Here is a 13,643-nt window from a genome sequence, read left to right as displayed (position 1 = left end):
GTCTAGCTGGTGGTTGTTGTGGTGTGTTGTAGTCTAGGTGGTGGTTGTTGTGGTGTGTTGTAGTCTAGGTGGTTGTTGTTGTGTCTCTAGGTGTGTTGTAGTCTAGGTGGTGGTTGTTGTGGTGTGTTGTAGTCTAGATGGTGTTTGTTGTGGTGTGTTGTAGTCTAGGTGGTGGTTGTTGTATCTCTAGGTGTGTTGTAGTCTAGGTGGTGGTTGTTGTGTCTCTAGGTGTGTTGTAGTCTAGGTAGTGGTTGTTGTGGTGTGTTGTAGTCTAGGTGGTGGTTGTTGTGGTGTGTTGTAGTCTAGGTGGTGGTTGTTGTGGTGTGTTGTAGTCTAGGTGGTGGTTGTTGTGGTGTGTTGTAGTCTAGGTGGTGGTTGTTGTGGTGTGTTGTAGTCTAGGTGGTGGTTGTTGTGGTGTGTTGTAGTCTAGTTGGTGGTTGTTGTCTCTCTAGGTGTGTTGTAGTCTAGGTGGTGGTTGTTGTGGTGTGTTGTAGTCTAGGTAGTGGTTGTTGTGGTGTGTTGTAGTCTAGGTGGTGGTTGTTGTATCTCTAGGTGTGTTGGAGTCTAGGTGGTGGTTGTTGTGGTGTGTTGTAGTCTAGGTGGTGGTTGTTGTGTCTCTAGGTGTGTTGTAGTCTAGGTGGTGGTTGTTGTATCTCTAGGTGTGTTGTAGTCTAGGTAGTGGTTGTTGTGGTGTGTTGTAGTCTAGTTGTTTGTTGTTGTGGTGTGTTGTAGTCTAGGTGGTGGTTGTTGTGGTGTGTTGTAGTCTAGGTGGTGGTTGTTGTGGTGTGTTGTAGTCTAGGTGGTGGTTGTTGTGTTGTAGTCTAGGTGGTGGTTGTTGTGTATCTAGGTGTGTTGTAGTCTAGGTGGTGGTTGTTGTGGTGTGTTGTAGTCTATGTGGTGGTTGTTGTGTATCTAGGTGTGTTGTAGTCTAGGTGGTGGTTGTTGTCTCTCTAGGTGTGTTGTAGTCTAGGTGGTGGTTGTTGTGGTGTGTTGTATTCTAGGTGGTGGTTGTTGTGTATCTAGGTGTGTTGTAGTCTAGGTGGTGGTTGTTGTGGTGTGTTGTAGTCTAGGTGGTAATTGTTGTGGTGTGTTGTTGTCTCGGTGGTGGTTGTTATGGTGTGTTGTAGTCTAGGTGGTGGTTGTTGTGGTGTGTTGTAGTCTAGGTGGTGGTTGTTGTGTCTCTAGGTGTGTTGTAGTCTAGGTGGTGGTTGTTGTGGTGTGTTGTAGTCTAGGTGGTGGTTGTTGTGGTGTGTTGTAGTCTAGGTGGTGGTTGTTGTATCTCTAGGTGTGTTGTAGTCTAGGTGGTGGTTGTTGTGTCTCTAGGTGTGTTGTAGTCTAGGTGGTGGTTGTTGTGGTGTGTTGTAGTCTAGGTGGTGGTTGTTGTGGTGTGTTGTAGTCTAGGTGGTGGTTGTTGTGGTGTGTTGTTGTCTAGGTGGTGGTTGTTGTGGTGTGTTGTAGTCTAGGTGGTGGTTGTTGTGTCTCTAGGTGTGTTGGAGTCTAGGTGGTGGTTGTTGTGGTGTGTTGTAGTCTAGGTGGTGGTTGTTGTGGTGTGTTGTAGGTTAGGTGGTGGTTGTTGTGGTTTGTTGTAGTCTAGTTGGTGGTTGTTTTCTCTCTATGTGTGTTGTAGTCTAGGTGGTGGTTGTTGTGGTGTGTTGTAGTCTAGGTGGTGGTTGTTGTGGTGTGTTGTAGTCTAGGTGGTGGTTGTTGTGTTGTAGTCTAGGTGGTGGTTGTTGTGTCTCTAGGTGTGTTGTAGTCTAGGTGGTGGTTGTTGTGGTGTGTTGTAGTCTATGTGGTGGTTGTTGTGTATCTAGGTGTGTTGTAGTCTAGGTGGTGGTTGTTGTCTCTCTAGGTGTGTTGTAGTCTAGGTGGTGGTTGTTGTGGTGTGTTGTATTCTAGGTGGTGGTAGTTGTGTATCTAGGTGTGTTGTAGTCTAGGTGGTGGTTGTTGTCTCTCTAGGTGTGTTGTAGTCTAGGTGGTGGTTGTTGTGGTGTGTTGTAGTCTAGGTGGTGGTTGTTGTGTCTCTCGGTGTGTTGTAGTCTAGGTGGTGGTTGTTGTGTATCTAGGTGTGTTGTAGTCTAGGTGGTGGTTGTTAGGTATGTTGCCATATTAAATCCAATAAGGACGACTGAAAACACCAGCTCAAATACTTATAGATTGCTAGAGTCTTTCCTCTGCTGACCTACCTATCCCCTCTTTCATAGTTAAACTAATTGATCTCTACTCTCTCTCTCTACACTCTCTCTCTCTCTCGCCCCCTCTCTCCCTCTGTCTACCCCCTCTCTCTACTCTCTCACTACCCCCCCTTCTCTCTCTCTCTCTCTCTCTCTCTCTCTCTTCTCTCTCTCTCTCTCTCTCTCTCTCTCTCTCTCTCTCTCTCTCTCTCTCTCTCTCTCTCTCTCTCTCCCCCCTCTATCTTCCTCTCTCTCCCCCCCTCTATCTATCTCCCTCTCCCTCTCTCCCCTCTAGTGTGGAAGAGCCTCAACGTGGCGACACAGGCAGTTTCTCCGACAGCACCTGTAGCCAGGGGCCCTACCTGAGCAGCTCTGATCACCGCTATAACAGTGGCCCCGGCCCACTGGGCCACCACCCCCAGGGCCCCACGGTGGCCCCCCCTAGCCCTGCCTCCCTGGCCTGGGCCCAGAGGACCCGGCACCAGCCTGCCAGCCTGGCGCTCCGGAAGCAGGAGGAGGAGGACAACAGGCGCTGCAAAGCCCTGTCCGACAGCTATGAGCTCTCCACAGACCTACAGGACAAGAAGGTGTTTTAAAAAAAAACATTTTGTGACTTTTAAGGCCCGATATCAAGGTGTTTTAGTTCAAGACTAGGCTTAATCTGTATCCTGACAGTTGTTGTTTTCTGATTTGTTATTTGTTATATTCTGAATGTATACACTAAGTCTAATGTACACTAATAGAGTGTAAATGATTCTGCTGATGTTGTATTCTATGTTGTTATGTATTCTGTTGCTGTGTGACATAATGAAGACAAATTAGTGAACATAACCCTGGGTCAGGTCCTTTTCAACAGAAACTAAAGAACATTCTTACAAAACATAGGCTATAGAGATGTTCCTTATGACCAATTTGTATAAGGTTGCTATGACAATATTCCCTCACAAAGCTCCCTTAATCTCCAGCTCTGTCAATGGTCCTTTCCACTTCCCCCTACTCTCTGATTGGTCCTTTCCACTTCCTTCTGCTCTCTCATTGGTCCTTTCCACTTCCCCCTACGCTCGGATTGGTCCTTTCCACTTCCCCTTACTCACTGATTGTTCCTTTCCACTTCCTTCTGCTCTCTCATTGGTCCTTTCCATTTCCCCCTGCTCTCTGATTGGTTCTCTCCACTTCCTCCCACTCTCTCATTGGTTCTGTCCACACTTCCTGTTCCTTGTAAGGTGGAGATGCTGGAGAGGAAGTACGGAGGTTACTTGCTCAGTCGGCGGGCGGCGCGTACCATCCAGACGGCGTTCCGTCAGTACCGCATGAACAAGAACTTTGAGCAGCTACGAAGCTCTGCCTCCGAGAGCAGGATGACTCGACGTATTATCCTGTCTGACACGAGACTGCAGTACTCGTTTGACGAGCGGCAGGGCCAGCCCCGGGGCCAAGGGGATCAGCCGGGACAGAGGTATCCGCAACCTGGACGCCACCCTGGGGGTGAAGAGGTGCAGGCTGGGTCTCCACCACGCTGCCAGGGGGACAGAGAGGAGTACACACACCTGGACGATACCTTCTCCAAACAGGTGAGAGTTAGTAACATACCTGGACGAGAACTTCTCCAAACAGGTGAGAGTTAGTAACACACCTGGACGAGAACTTCTCCAAACAGGTGAGAGTTAGTAACATACCTGGACAAGACCTTCTCCAAACAGGTGAGAGTTAGTAACATACCTGAACGAGAACTTCTCCAAACAGGTGAGAGTTATTAACATACCTGGACGAGACCTTCTCCAAACAGGTGAGAGTTAGTAACATACCTGGACGAGACCTTCTCCAAACAGGTGAGAGTTAGTAACATACCTGGACGATACCTTCTCCAAACAGGTGAGAGTTAGTAACACACCTGGACAATACCTTCTCCAAACAGGTGAGAGTTAGTAACACACCTGAACGAGACCTTCTCCAAACAGGTGAGAGTTAGTAACACACCTGGACGAGACCTTCTCCAAACAGGTGAGAGTTAGTAACACCTGAACGATACCTTCTCCAAACACGTGAGAGTTAGTAACACCTGAATGATACCTTCTCCAAACAGGTGAGAGTTAGTAACATACCTGAACGAGACCTTCTCCAAACAGGTGAGAGTTAGTAACACTGAAGATACCTCTAAACACGGAGAGAGTAACACTGAAGAACTTCTCCAAACAGGTGAGAGTTAGTAACATACCTGAACGAGACCTTCTCCAAACAGGTGAGAGTTAGTAACATACCTGGACGAGATCTTCTCCAAACAGGTGAGAGTTAGTAACACACCTGGACGAGACCTTCTCCAAACAGGTGAGAGTTAGTAACACACCTGGATGAGACCTTCTCCAAACAGGTGAGAGTTAGTAACACACCTGGACGAGACCTTCTCCAAACAGGTGAGAGTTAGTAACACCTGAATGATACCTTCTCCAAACAGGTGAGAGTTAGTAACATACCTGAACGAGACCTTCTCCAAACAGGTGAGAGTTAGTAACATACCTGGACGAGATCTTCTCCAAACAGGTGAGAGTTAGTAACACACCTGGACGAGACCTTCTCCAAACAGGTGAGAGTTAGTAACACACCTGGATGAGACCTTCTCCAAACAGGTGAGAGTTAGTAACACACCTGGACGAGACCTTCTCCAAATATGTGAGAGTTAGTAACACACCTGGACGAGACCTTCTCCAAATAGGTGAGAGTTAGTAACATACCTGGACGATACCTTCTCCAAACAGGTGAGAGTTAGTAATACACCTGGACGAGACCTTCTCCAAACAGGTGAGAGTTAGTAACACACCTGGACGAGACCTTCTCCAAACAGGTGAGAGTTAGTAACACACCTGGACGAGAACTTCTCCAAACAGGTGAGAGTTAGTAACACACCTGGACGAGACCTTCTCCAAACAGGTGAGAGTTAGTAACACACCTGGACGAGACCGTCTCCAAAATATCATTTCTCAGGTCACGGTGACTCACCGTTCTGTTTTTATCCACCCTGTGTGACTCAGTGTTGTGTCTTCATCCACCCTGTGTGACTCAGCGTTGTGTCTTCATCCACCCTGTGTGACTCAGCGTTGTGTGTTTATCCACCCAGTGTGACTCAGCGTTGTGTCTTCATCCACCCTGTGTGTGTTGTAGGTGACGTCCCTGGCTGACTCCATCGATGACACCCTGACCTGTCAGTCAGGTGTGGAAGACTTTCAGGAGGAGGAGGAAGGTGACGGAGACGAGACAGGGGTGGAGGCGGACGACTTTGGAGAGTGTGTTTGGAGGCCGAGGGAGGGAGACAGACAGAGGGGTGGAGGAAGAGGAGGAGTGGGAGGAAGAGGAGGAGGAGGAGAGAGACAGAGCATGCACGAAGACAGCACAGCCACCTCCTACAGCGACGTGACCCTCTACATGGATGACGGGCTCTCCTCCTCTCCCCTGTCCTTGGACCGGGCCCCCAGCAGCCCAGATACAGAGTACTGGAGCCCAGGAGTGTGTGGCGGTAGGGTGGGGGGGCGCGAAGACAGCCGGGACACAGAGGGAGGGGGCAGCAGTAACAGCCGACGCAGCACCCCTTGTACAGAGTGTAGAGACTACAGCCTGAGAGGAGCTCACCTGCCCCTGCTGACCATCGAACACCCAAGTGACAGCTCTGTTGATATGAGTGACCGCTCGGACCGTGGCTCTATAGGCAGACTGGTCTACGAGACAGAACCAGGGGGAGGAGGGTCACCTCAGGGCACTATTAAACATAACCCCCACCCAAATCCTCACCCTAACCCCAACGGTCGCGCTGTCCCCATACCTCCCCAGGCCCAAGGCCAGACTCGTTCTGTGCTTCCTCACCGCCCTCACCCTCACCCCCAACCCTCGGCCATCCCCTCCCACCTGCCCTACCACACCATCCTACACCACCACCATCAGTTTCCATATCACCCTCTACATCCCCACCAACCGTACCCCGATACCCCCTCCGCCTCCTCTCAGTCCCCCCAGGGACCACCCCTCACCCCCCTATTTTCCTCCTCATCCACCACACTGCCCCCTGGTGGCCAAGAGCAGGTCTGCTGTTCGGACGGAGACAACGACTCCCTCAACTCCACCACCAACTCCAACGACACCATCAACTGCTCCTCCGGGTCCTCATCACGCGACAGCCTCCGGGAGCCCCTCCCACCGCTCGGGAAACAGACCTATCAGAGAGAGAGCAGACACAGCTGGGATAACCCCGCCTTTAACAACGACGTGGTGCAGAGACGACAGTACCGCATCGGACTCAATCTGTTCAACAAGTAAGTTAGACAGTACCTCGTCGGACTCAATCTGTTCAACAAGTAAGTTAGACAGTACCGCGTCGGACTCAATCTGTTCGACAAGTAAGTTAGACAGTACCACATCGGACTCAACCTCTAGTAAGTTAGACAGTACAGCGTCGGACTCAACCTGTTCGACAAGTAAGTTAGACAGTACCACATTGGACTCGACCTCTAGTAAGTTAGACAGTACCACATCGGACTCAACCTGTTCAACAAGTAAGTTAGACAGTACCGCATCGGACTCAATCTGTTCGACAAGTAAGTTAGACAGTACCTCGTCAGACTCAATCTGTTCGACAAGTAAGTTAGACAGTACCTCGTCAGACTCAATCTGTTCGACAAGTAAGTTAGACAGTACCTCGTCGGACTCAATCTGTTCGACAAGTAAGTTAGACAGTACCACCGCATCGGACTCAACCTCTAGTAAGTTAGACAGTACCGCATCGGACTCAATCTGTTCGACAAGTAAGTTAGACAGTACCGCATCGGACTCAATCTGTTCGACAAGTAAGTTAGACAGTACCTCGTCGGACTCAACCTCTAGTAAGTTGGACAGTACTGCATTGGACTCAACCTCTAGTAAGTTAGACAGTACCTCATCGGACTCAACCTCTAGTAAGTTAGACAGTACCTCATCGGACTCAACCTCTAGTAAGTTAGACAGTACCTCATCGGACTCAACCTCTAGTAAGTTAGACAGTACCTCATCGGACTCAACCTCTAGTAAGTTAGACAGTACCTCATCGGACTCAACTTATAGCAAGTTAGACAGTACCTCAATGGACTCAACCTCTAGTAAGTTAGACAGTACCTCATCGGACTCAACCTCTAGTAAGTTAGACAGTACCGCATCGGACTCAACCTTTAGTAAGTTAGACAATACCTCATCGGACTCAACCTCTAGTAAGTTAGACAGTACCTCATCGGACTCAACCTCTAGTAAGTTAGACAGTACCTCATTGGACTCAACCTGTTCAACAAGTAGGTTAGACGGCACCCCGAGAAGGTGCAAGATAATGTAAGTAAGCCTTGTCCGAGCGTTGTCTGAGCCAGAACGTGTGCAGGCTTTCATACACTGAGGTAACATACCTAATTCAGCTAAGATTCAGACTGAAGACTATTTATTTTATTGATTGATTGAATCAGGTGTGTTACTGCAGGGCTGGTTCTGCTGGTTGGATGGCACAGCCAGTAGCTCTACAGGGTTTTTGATGTGAATAGTAGTGTTTTTTTTCTCCTCCTCGTTTCCCCTTAGCCTGACGACTCACACTAAATTCTTCTAGTGTGAATTTAGTGTGAGTCGTTAGCAACTTACTTTAGTCTGAGACTTCCCTCATTGAATTTGTTTGTGGTGACCATGGGCAGGAGGAGTATTGTACAAAACAAAGTAATCAGCGATTGCGATCGTTTCTAGTCAGAGTATCAAAGCAAATCGCCGCTTTACCCATGTGTGTTCTGGTTCTCGCCCCAACCCATCGGTTTCTGGGTCAATCAGACGGCCCCGAATTTGTTCGCATGTGGTCAAGGCTTGGGGAGGTACTCCGATCAAGACTCATTTGGAAGAAGAAACTAACATCCGTGGGTGTGGCGTAGCGTTTGGTCGGAGCAAGGAGTCTGGTTAGCCAGGCAACCTCTCCCTGCCTCTCTGTCAGCTGTTAAGGCGTCACCATGCTTCACATCGGCTGGTGGCTGAGCTCGGCTAGCCGAACTAAATGCCTGTGCTCGCATACCCCTTTAAAAGACCTTTGTTTGGAAAATAATATTTGGTAATAGTACTGTTTCTCCATTTTGAGACGTCAGAGCAAGTATGCACTTTCTCAAAAGATAACTCAAGAAAACTGTCATTAATTTAGAACTTTTTTGCCGAGATGTTAGTCGTGCAATTTTGCATCTGACTAGGATGTTTGGTGCAGTATTTCTCAAGTGGAAAAATGTGCATGAGGACGAGTCGTCTGGCATCTCATTGAAGAATTCCTACTGTTGACCAATCGCCGATGAGGTGTTGAACGCTGAACTGTGGTCAATGAACAGCATTCTCACGTAGGTGTTCCTTTTGTCCAGGTGGGAAAGGGCAGTGTGGAGTGCAATAGAGACTGCATCATCTGTGGATCTAGGGTTTCCGGGATGATGGTGCTAATGTGAGCCATGACCAGCCTTTCAAAGCACCTCATGGCTAACGATGTGAGTGCTACGGGGCGGTAGTCATTTAGACAGGTTGCCTTCACTTAATTGGGCACAGGGACTATGGTGGTCTGCTTGAAACATGTAGGTATTACAGACTCGGACAGGGACAGGTTGAACATGTCAGTGAAGACACTTTCCAGTTGGTCCACGAATGCTCTGAGTACACGTCCTGGTAATGCGTCTGGCCCTGCGACCTTGTGAATGTTGGCCTGTTTAAAGGTCTTACTCACATCAGCTACAGAGAGCGTGATCACACAGTCGTCCGGAACAGCTGGTGCTTTCATGCATGCTTCAGTGTTGCTTGCCTCGAAGTGAGCATAAAAGGCATTTAGCACGTCTGGCAGGCTCGCGTCACTCGGCTGCTCGCAGCTGGGTTTCCCTTTGTAGTCCGTAAGAGTTTGCAAGCCCTGCCACATCCGACGAGTGCTAGAGCCGGTGTAGTGGGATTCAATCGTAGTCCTGAATCGATGCTTTGTCTGTTAGATGGTTTGTCTGAGGGCATAGCGAGATTTCTTATAAGCGCCCGGATTAGTGTCCCACTCCTTGAAAGCGGCAGCTCTAGCCTTTAGCTAGGTGTGGATGTTGCCTGTCATCCATGGCTTCTGGTTTGGATATATACGTACGGTCACTGTGGGACGACGTCGTCGATGCACTTATTGATGAAGCCGGTGACTGATGTGGTATACTCCTCAATGATAAAATTATGGCCAGTTTTGCCATATGGAGGGCGAGGGAGAGCTTTGTATGCATCTCTGTGTGTGGAGTACAGGTGGTCTAGAGTTTTTTTCCTCTGGTTGTACATGTTACATGCTGGTAGAAATGAGGTCAAATTGATTTAAGTTTGCCTGCATTAAAATCCCCGGCCACTAGGAGCGCCTCTTCTGGATGAGCATGTTCTTGTTTGCTTATGTCTTTTTACAGCTGGTTGAGTGCAGTCTTAGTGGCAGCATCGGTTTGTGGTGGTAAATAGACGGCTACGAAAAATATAGATGAGGACTCTCTTGGTAAATAATGTGATCTACAGCTTATCATGAGGTACTCTACCTCAGGCGAGAAATACCATGGCACTACCTTAATATTAGACATTGCGCACCAGCTGTTACTGACAAATAGACACACACCACCACCCCTTGTCTTACAGGACGTAGCTGTTCTCGCCTGCCGATGCACGGAAAACCCAGCCAACTGTATATTATCCGTGTCGTCGTTCAGCCACGACTCAGTGAAACATAAGATAATACCGTTTTTAATGTCCCGTTGGTAGGATAGTATCAGATGGAGCTCATCCAGCTTATTCTCCAGTGATTGCACGTTGGCCAATAGAACGGATGGTGGAGGCGGGTAACCCACTCGGCTGACGAATTCTCACAAGGCAACCTGATCTGAGTCTCTCAGATGTTGAAGGATCTGATCTCTCTGTTTTGTCCAGAAAAGGAGAAACCCCACAGTCACTCACCAGAAATACAAATGTTCTTTAGAAGTTTAATTAATTTACAGCAGCAGATGTTTTTTTGGTACTTTATGCCTTTACAACCCTGCAGCCATAGACACGCCCTTTACAACCCTGCAGCTATAGACACACCCTTTACAACCATAGACATGCCCTTTACAACCCTGCAGCCATAGACACGCCCTTTACAACCCTGCAGCTATAGACACGCCCTTTACAACCCTGCAGCCATAGACACGCCCTTTACAGCCCTGCAGCTATAGACACGCCCTTTACAACCCTGCAGCCATAGACACGCCCTTTACAACCCTGCAGCCATAGACACGCCCTTTACAACCCTGCAGCTATAGACACGTCCTTTACAACCATAGACATGCCCTTTACAACCCTGCAGCCATAGACACGCCCTTTACAACCCTGCAGCTATAGACACGCCCTTTACAACCCTGCAGCCATAGACACGCCCTTTACAGCCCTGCAGCTATCGACACGCCCTTTACAACCCTGCAGCCATAGACACGCCCTTTACAACCCTGCAGCCATAGACACGCCCTTTACAACCCTGCAGCCATAGACACGCCCTTTACAACCCTGCAGCCATAGACACGCCCTTTACAACCCTGCACCAATAGGCTTTCACAAGGACCTCTGAGTTAGTTGAGTAGGCCAAGTTCTTCAAGGCCAGTTCTTCAAGGCCAGTTCTTGATTCTCTGTGTTGTGTCATTCTACTTTAGGTCACTTTGGATAAAAGCGTCTGTTAAGTGGCATATACAGTATTATGTAATAACTCCTGTTTCTCTGTGTCTCTCCCTCGACGCAGGAAGCCAGAGAAGGGTATACAGTACCTGATAGAGAGAGGCTTCGTATCGGACACACCGGTAGGCATCGCCCGCTTCATCCTGGAGAGGAAAGGACTGAGCAGACAGATGATAGGAGAGTTCCTGGGATGCAGACAGAAACAGTTCAACAAGGACGTACTGGAGTGAGTGGCTAACCAGTTAACGCTACCCTATATACATTATCGTGTTCTGTCTGACTCTAACCAGTCAACGCTGCCCTATACATTATCGTGTTCTGTATGACTCTAACCAGTCAACGCTGCCCTATACATTATCGTGTTCTGTATGACTCTAACCAGTTAACGCTACCCTATATACATTATCGTGTTCTGTCTGACTCTAACCAGTCAACGCTGCCCTATACATTATCGTGTTCTGTATGACTCTAACCAGTCAACGCTGCCCTATACATTATCGTGTTCTGTATGACTCTAACCAGTCAACGCTGCATTATACATTATCGTGTTCTGTATGACTCTAACCAGTCAACGCTGCCCTATACATTATCGTGTTCTGTATGACTCTAACCAGTTAACGCTACCCTATATACATTATCGTGTTCTGTCTGACTCTAACCAGTCAACGCTGCCCTATACATTATCGTGTTCTGTATGACTCTAACCAGTCAACGCTGCCCTATACATTATCGTGTTCTGTATGACTCTAACCAGTCAACGCTGCATTATACATTATCGTGTTCTGTATGACTCTAACCAGTCAACGCTGCATTATACATTATCGTGTTCTGTATGACTCTAACCAGTCAACGCTGCCCTATACATTATCGTGTTCTGTATGACTCTAACCAGTCAACGCTGCCCTATACATTATCGTGTTCTGTATGACCCTAATCAGTCAACGCTGCATTATACATTATCGTGTTCTGTATGACTCTAACCAGTCAACGCTGCATTATACATTATCGTGTTCTGTCTGACTCTAACCAGTCAACGCTGCCCTATACATTATCGTGTTCTGTATGACTCTAACCAGTCAACGCTGCCCTATACATTATCGTGTTCTGTATGACTCTAACCAGTCAACGCTGCATTATACATTATCGTGTTCTGTATGACTCTAACCAGTCAACGCTGCATTATACATTATCGTGTTCTGTATGACTCTAACCAGTCAACGCTGCCCTATACATTATCGTGTTCTGTATGACTCTAACCAGTCAACGCTGCCCTATACATTATCGTGTTCTGTATGACCCTAATCAGTCAACGCTGCATTATACATTATCGTGTTCTGTATGACTCTAACCAGTCAACGCTGCATTATACATTATCGTGTTCTGTATGACTCTAATCAGTCAACGCTGCATTATACATTATCGTGTTCTGTATGACTCTAACCAGTCAACGCTGCATTATACATTATCGTATAAGGACATCTCCCGTCTGGATTACTGCAACTCGCTGTTGGCTGGGCTCCCTGCCTGTGCCATTAAACCCCTACAACTCATCCAGAACGCCGCAGCCCGTCTGGTGTTCAACCTTCCCAAATTCTCTCACGTCACCCCGCTCCTCCGCTCTCTCCACTGGCTTCCAGTTGAAGCTCGCATCCGCTACAAGACCATGGTGCTTGCCTACGGAGCTGTGAGGGGAACGGCACCTCCGTACCTTCAGGCTCTGATCAGGCCCTACACCCAAACAAGGGCACTGCGTTCATCTACCTCTGGCCTGCTCGCCTCCCTACCTCTGAGGAAGCACAGTTCCCACTCAGCCCAGTCAAAACTGTTTGCTGCTCTGGCACCCCAATGGTGGAACAAGCTCCCTCACGACGCCAGGACAGCGGAGTCAATCACCACCTTCCGGAGACACCTGAAACCCCACCTCTTTAAGGAATACCTGGGATAGGATAAAGTAATCCTTCTAACCCCCCCCTTAAAAGATTTAGATGCACTATTGAAAAGTGGTTGTTCCACTGGATATCATAAGGTGAATGCACCAATTTGTAAGTCGCTCTGGATAAGAGCGTCTGCTAAATGACTTAAATGTAAATGTAAATCGTGTTCTGTATGACTCTAATCAATCAACGCTGCCCTATACAGTATCGTGTTCTGTATGACTATGACTAACCAGTCAACGCTGCATTATACATTATCGTGTTCTATATGACTCTAACCAGTCAACGCTGCATTATACATTATCGTGTTCTATATGACTCTAATCAGTCAACGCTGCATTATACATTATCGTGTTCTATATGACTCTAATCAGTCAACGCTGCATTATACATTATCGTGTTCTATATGACTCTAATCAGTCAACGCTGCATTATACATTATCGTGTTCTATATGACTCTAATCAGTCAACGCTGCATTATACATTATCGTGTTCTATATGACTCTAATCAGTCAATGCTGCATTATACATTATGGTGTTATGTATGACTAACCAGTCAACGCTGCCCTATACATTATCGTGTTCTGTATGACTCTAACCAGTCAACGCTGCATTATACATTATCGTGTTCTGTATGACTCTAATCAGTCAACGCTGAATTATACATTATCGTGTTCTGTATGACTCTAATCAGTCAACGCTGCCCTATACATTATCGTGTTCTGTATTACTCTAATCAGTCAACGCTGCCCTATACATTATCGTGTCCTGTATGACTCTCTCACCCTTTTCTTTAGTAGAAGGATACTTTATTGTCCATTATTCT

At 47.7% G+C, this 13,643-nt stretch overlaps 1 protein-coding gene across 1 annotated transcript in view; it reads left to right on the top strand.

Annotated features, from left to right (window-relative positions):
* LOC106594785 (IQ motif and SEC7 domain-containing protein 1) overlaps positions 1-13,643 on the top strand; it is a 139,026-nt gene that overhangs the window by 54,941 nt on the left and 70,442 nt on the right. The window contains exons 2-5 of the mRNA XM_045692827.1: positions 2,467-2,758; positions 3,395-3,742; positions 5,328-6,469; positions 10,948-11,109. Coding sequence (XP_045548783.1) covers positions 2,467-2,758; positions 3,395-3,742; positions 5,328-6,469; positions 10,948-11,109 — 1,944 coding nt within the window. The remainder of the gene's footprint in view (positions 1-2,466; positions 2,759-3,394; positions 3,743-5,327; positions 6,470-10,947; positions 11,110-13,643) is intronic.

Source organism: Salmo salar, chromosome ssa13 (genome assembly GCF_905237065.1).
Source record: "Salmo salar chromosome ssa13, Ssal_v3.1, whole genome shotgun sequence".
NCBI lineage: Eukaryota > Metazoa > Chordata > Actinopteri > Salmoniformes > Salmonidae > Salmo > Salmo salar.
Note: the sequence above shows the minus strand (reverse complement) of the source record. Positions and strands in the feature narration are given on the sequence as shown.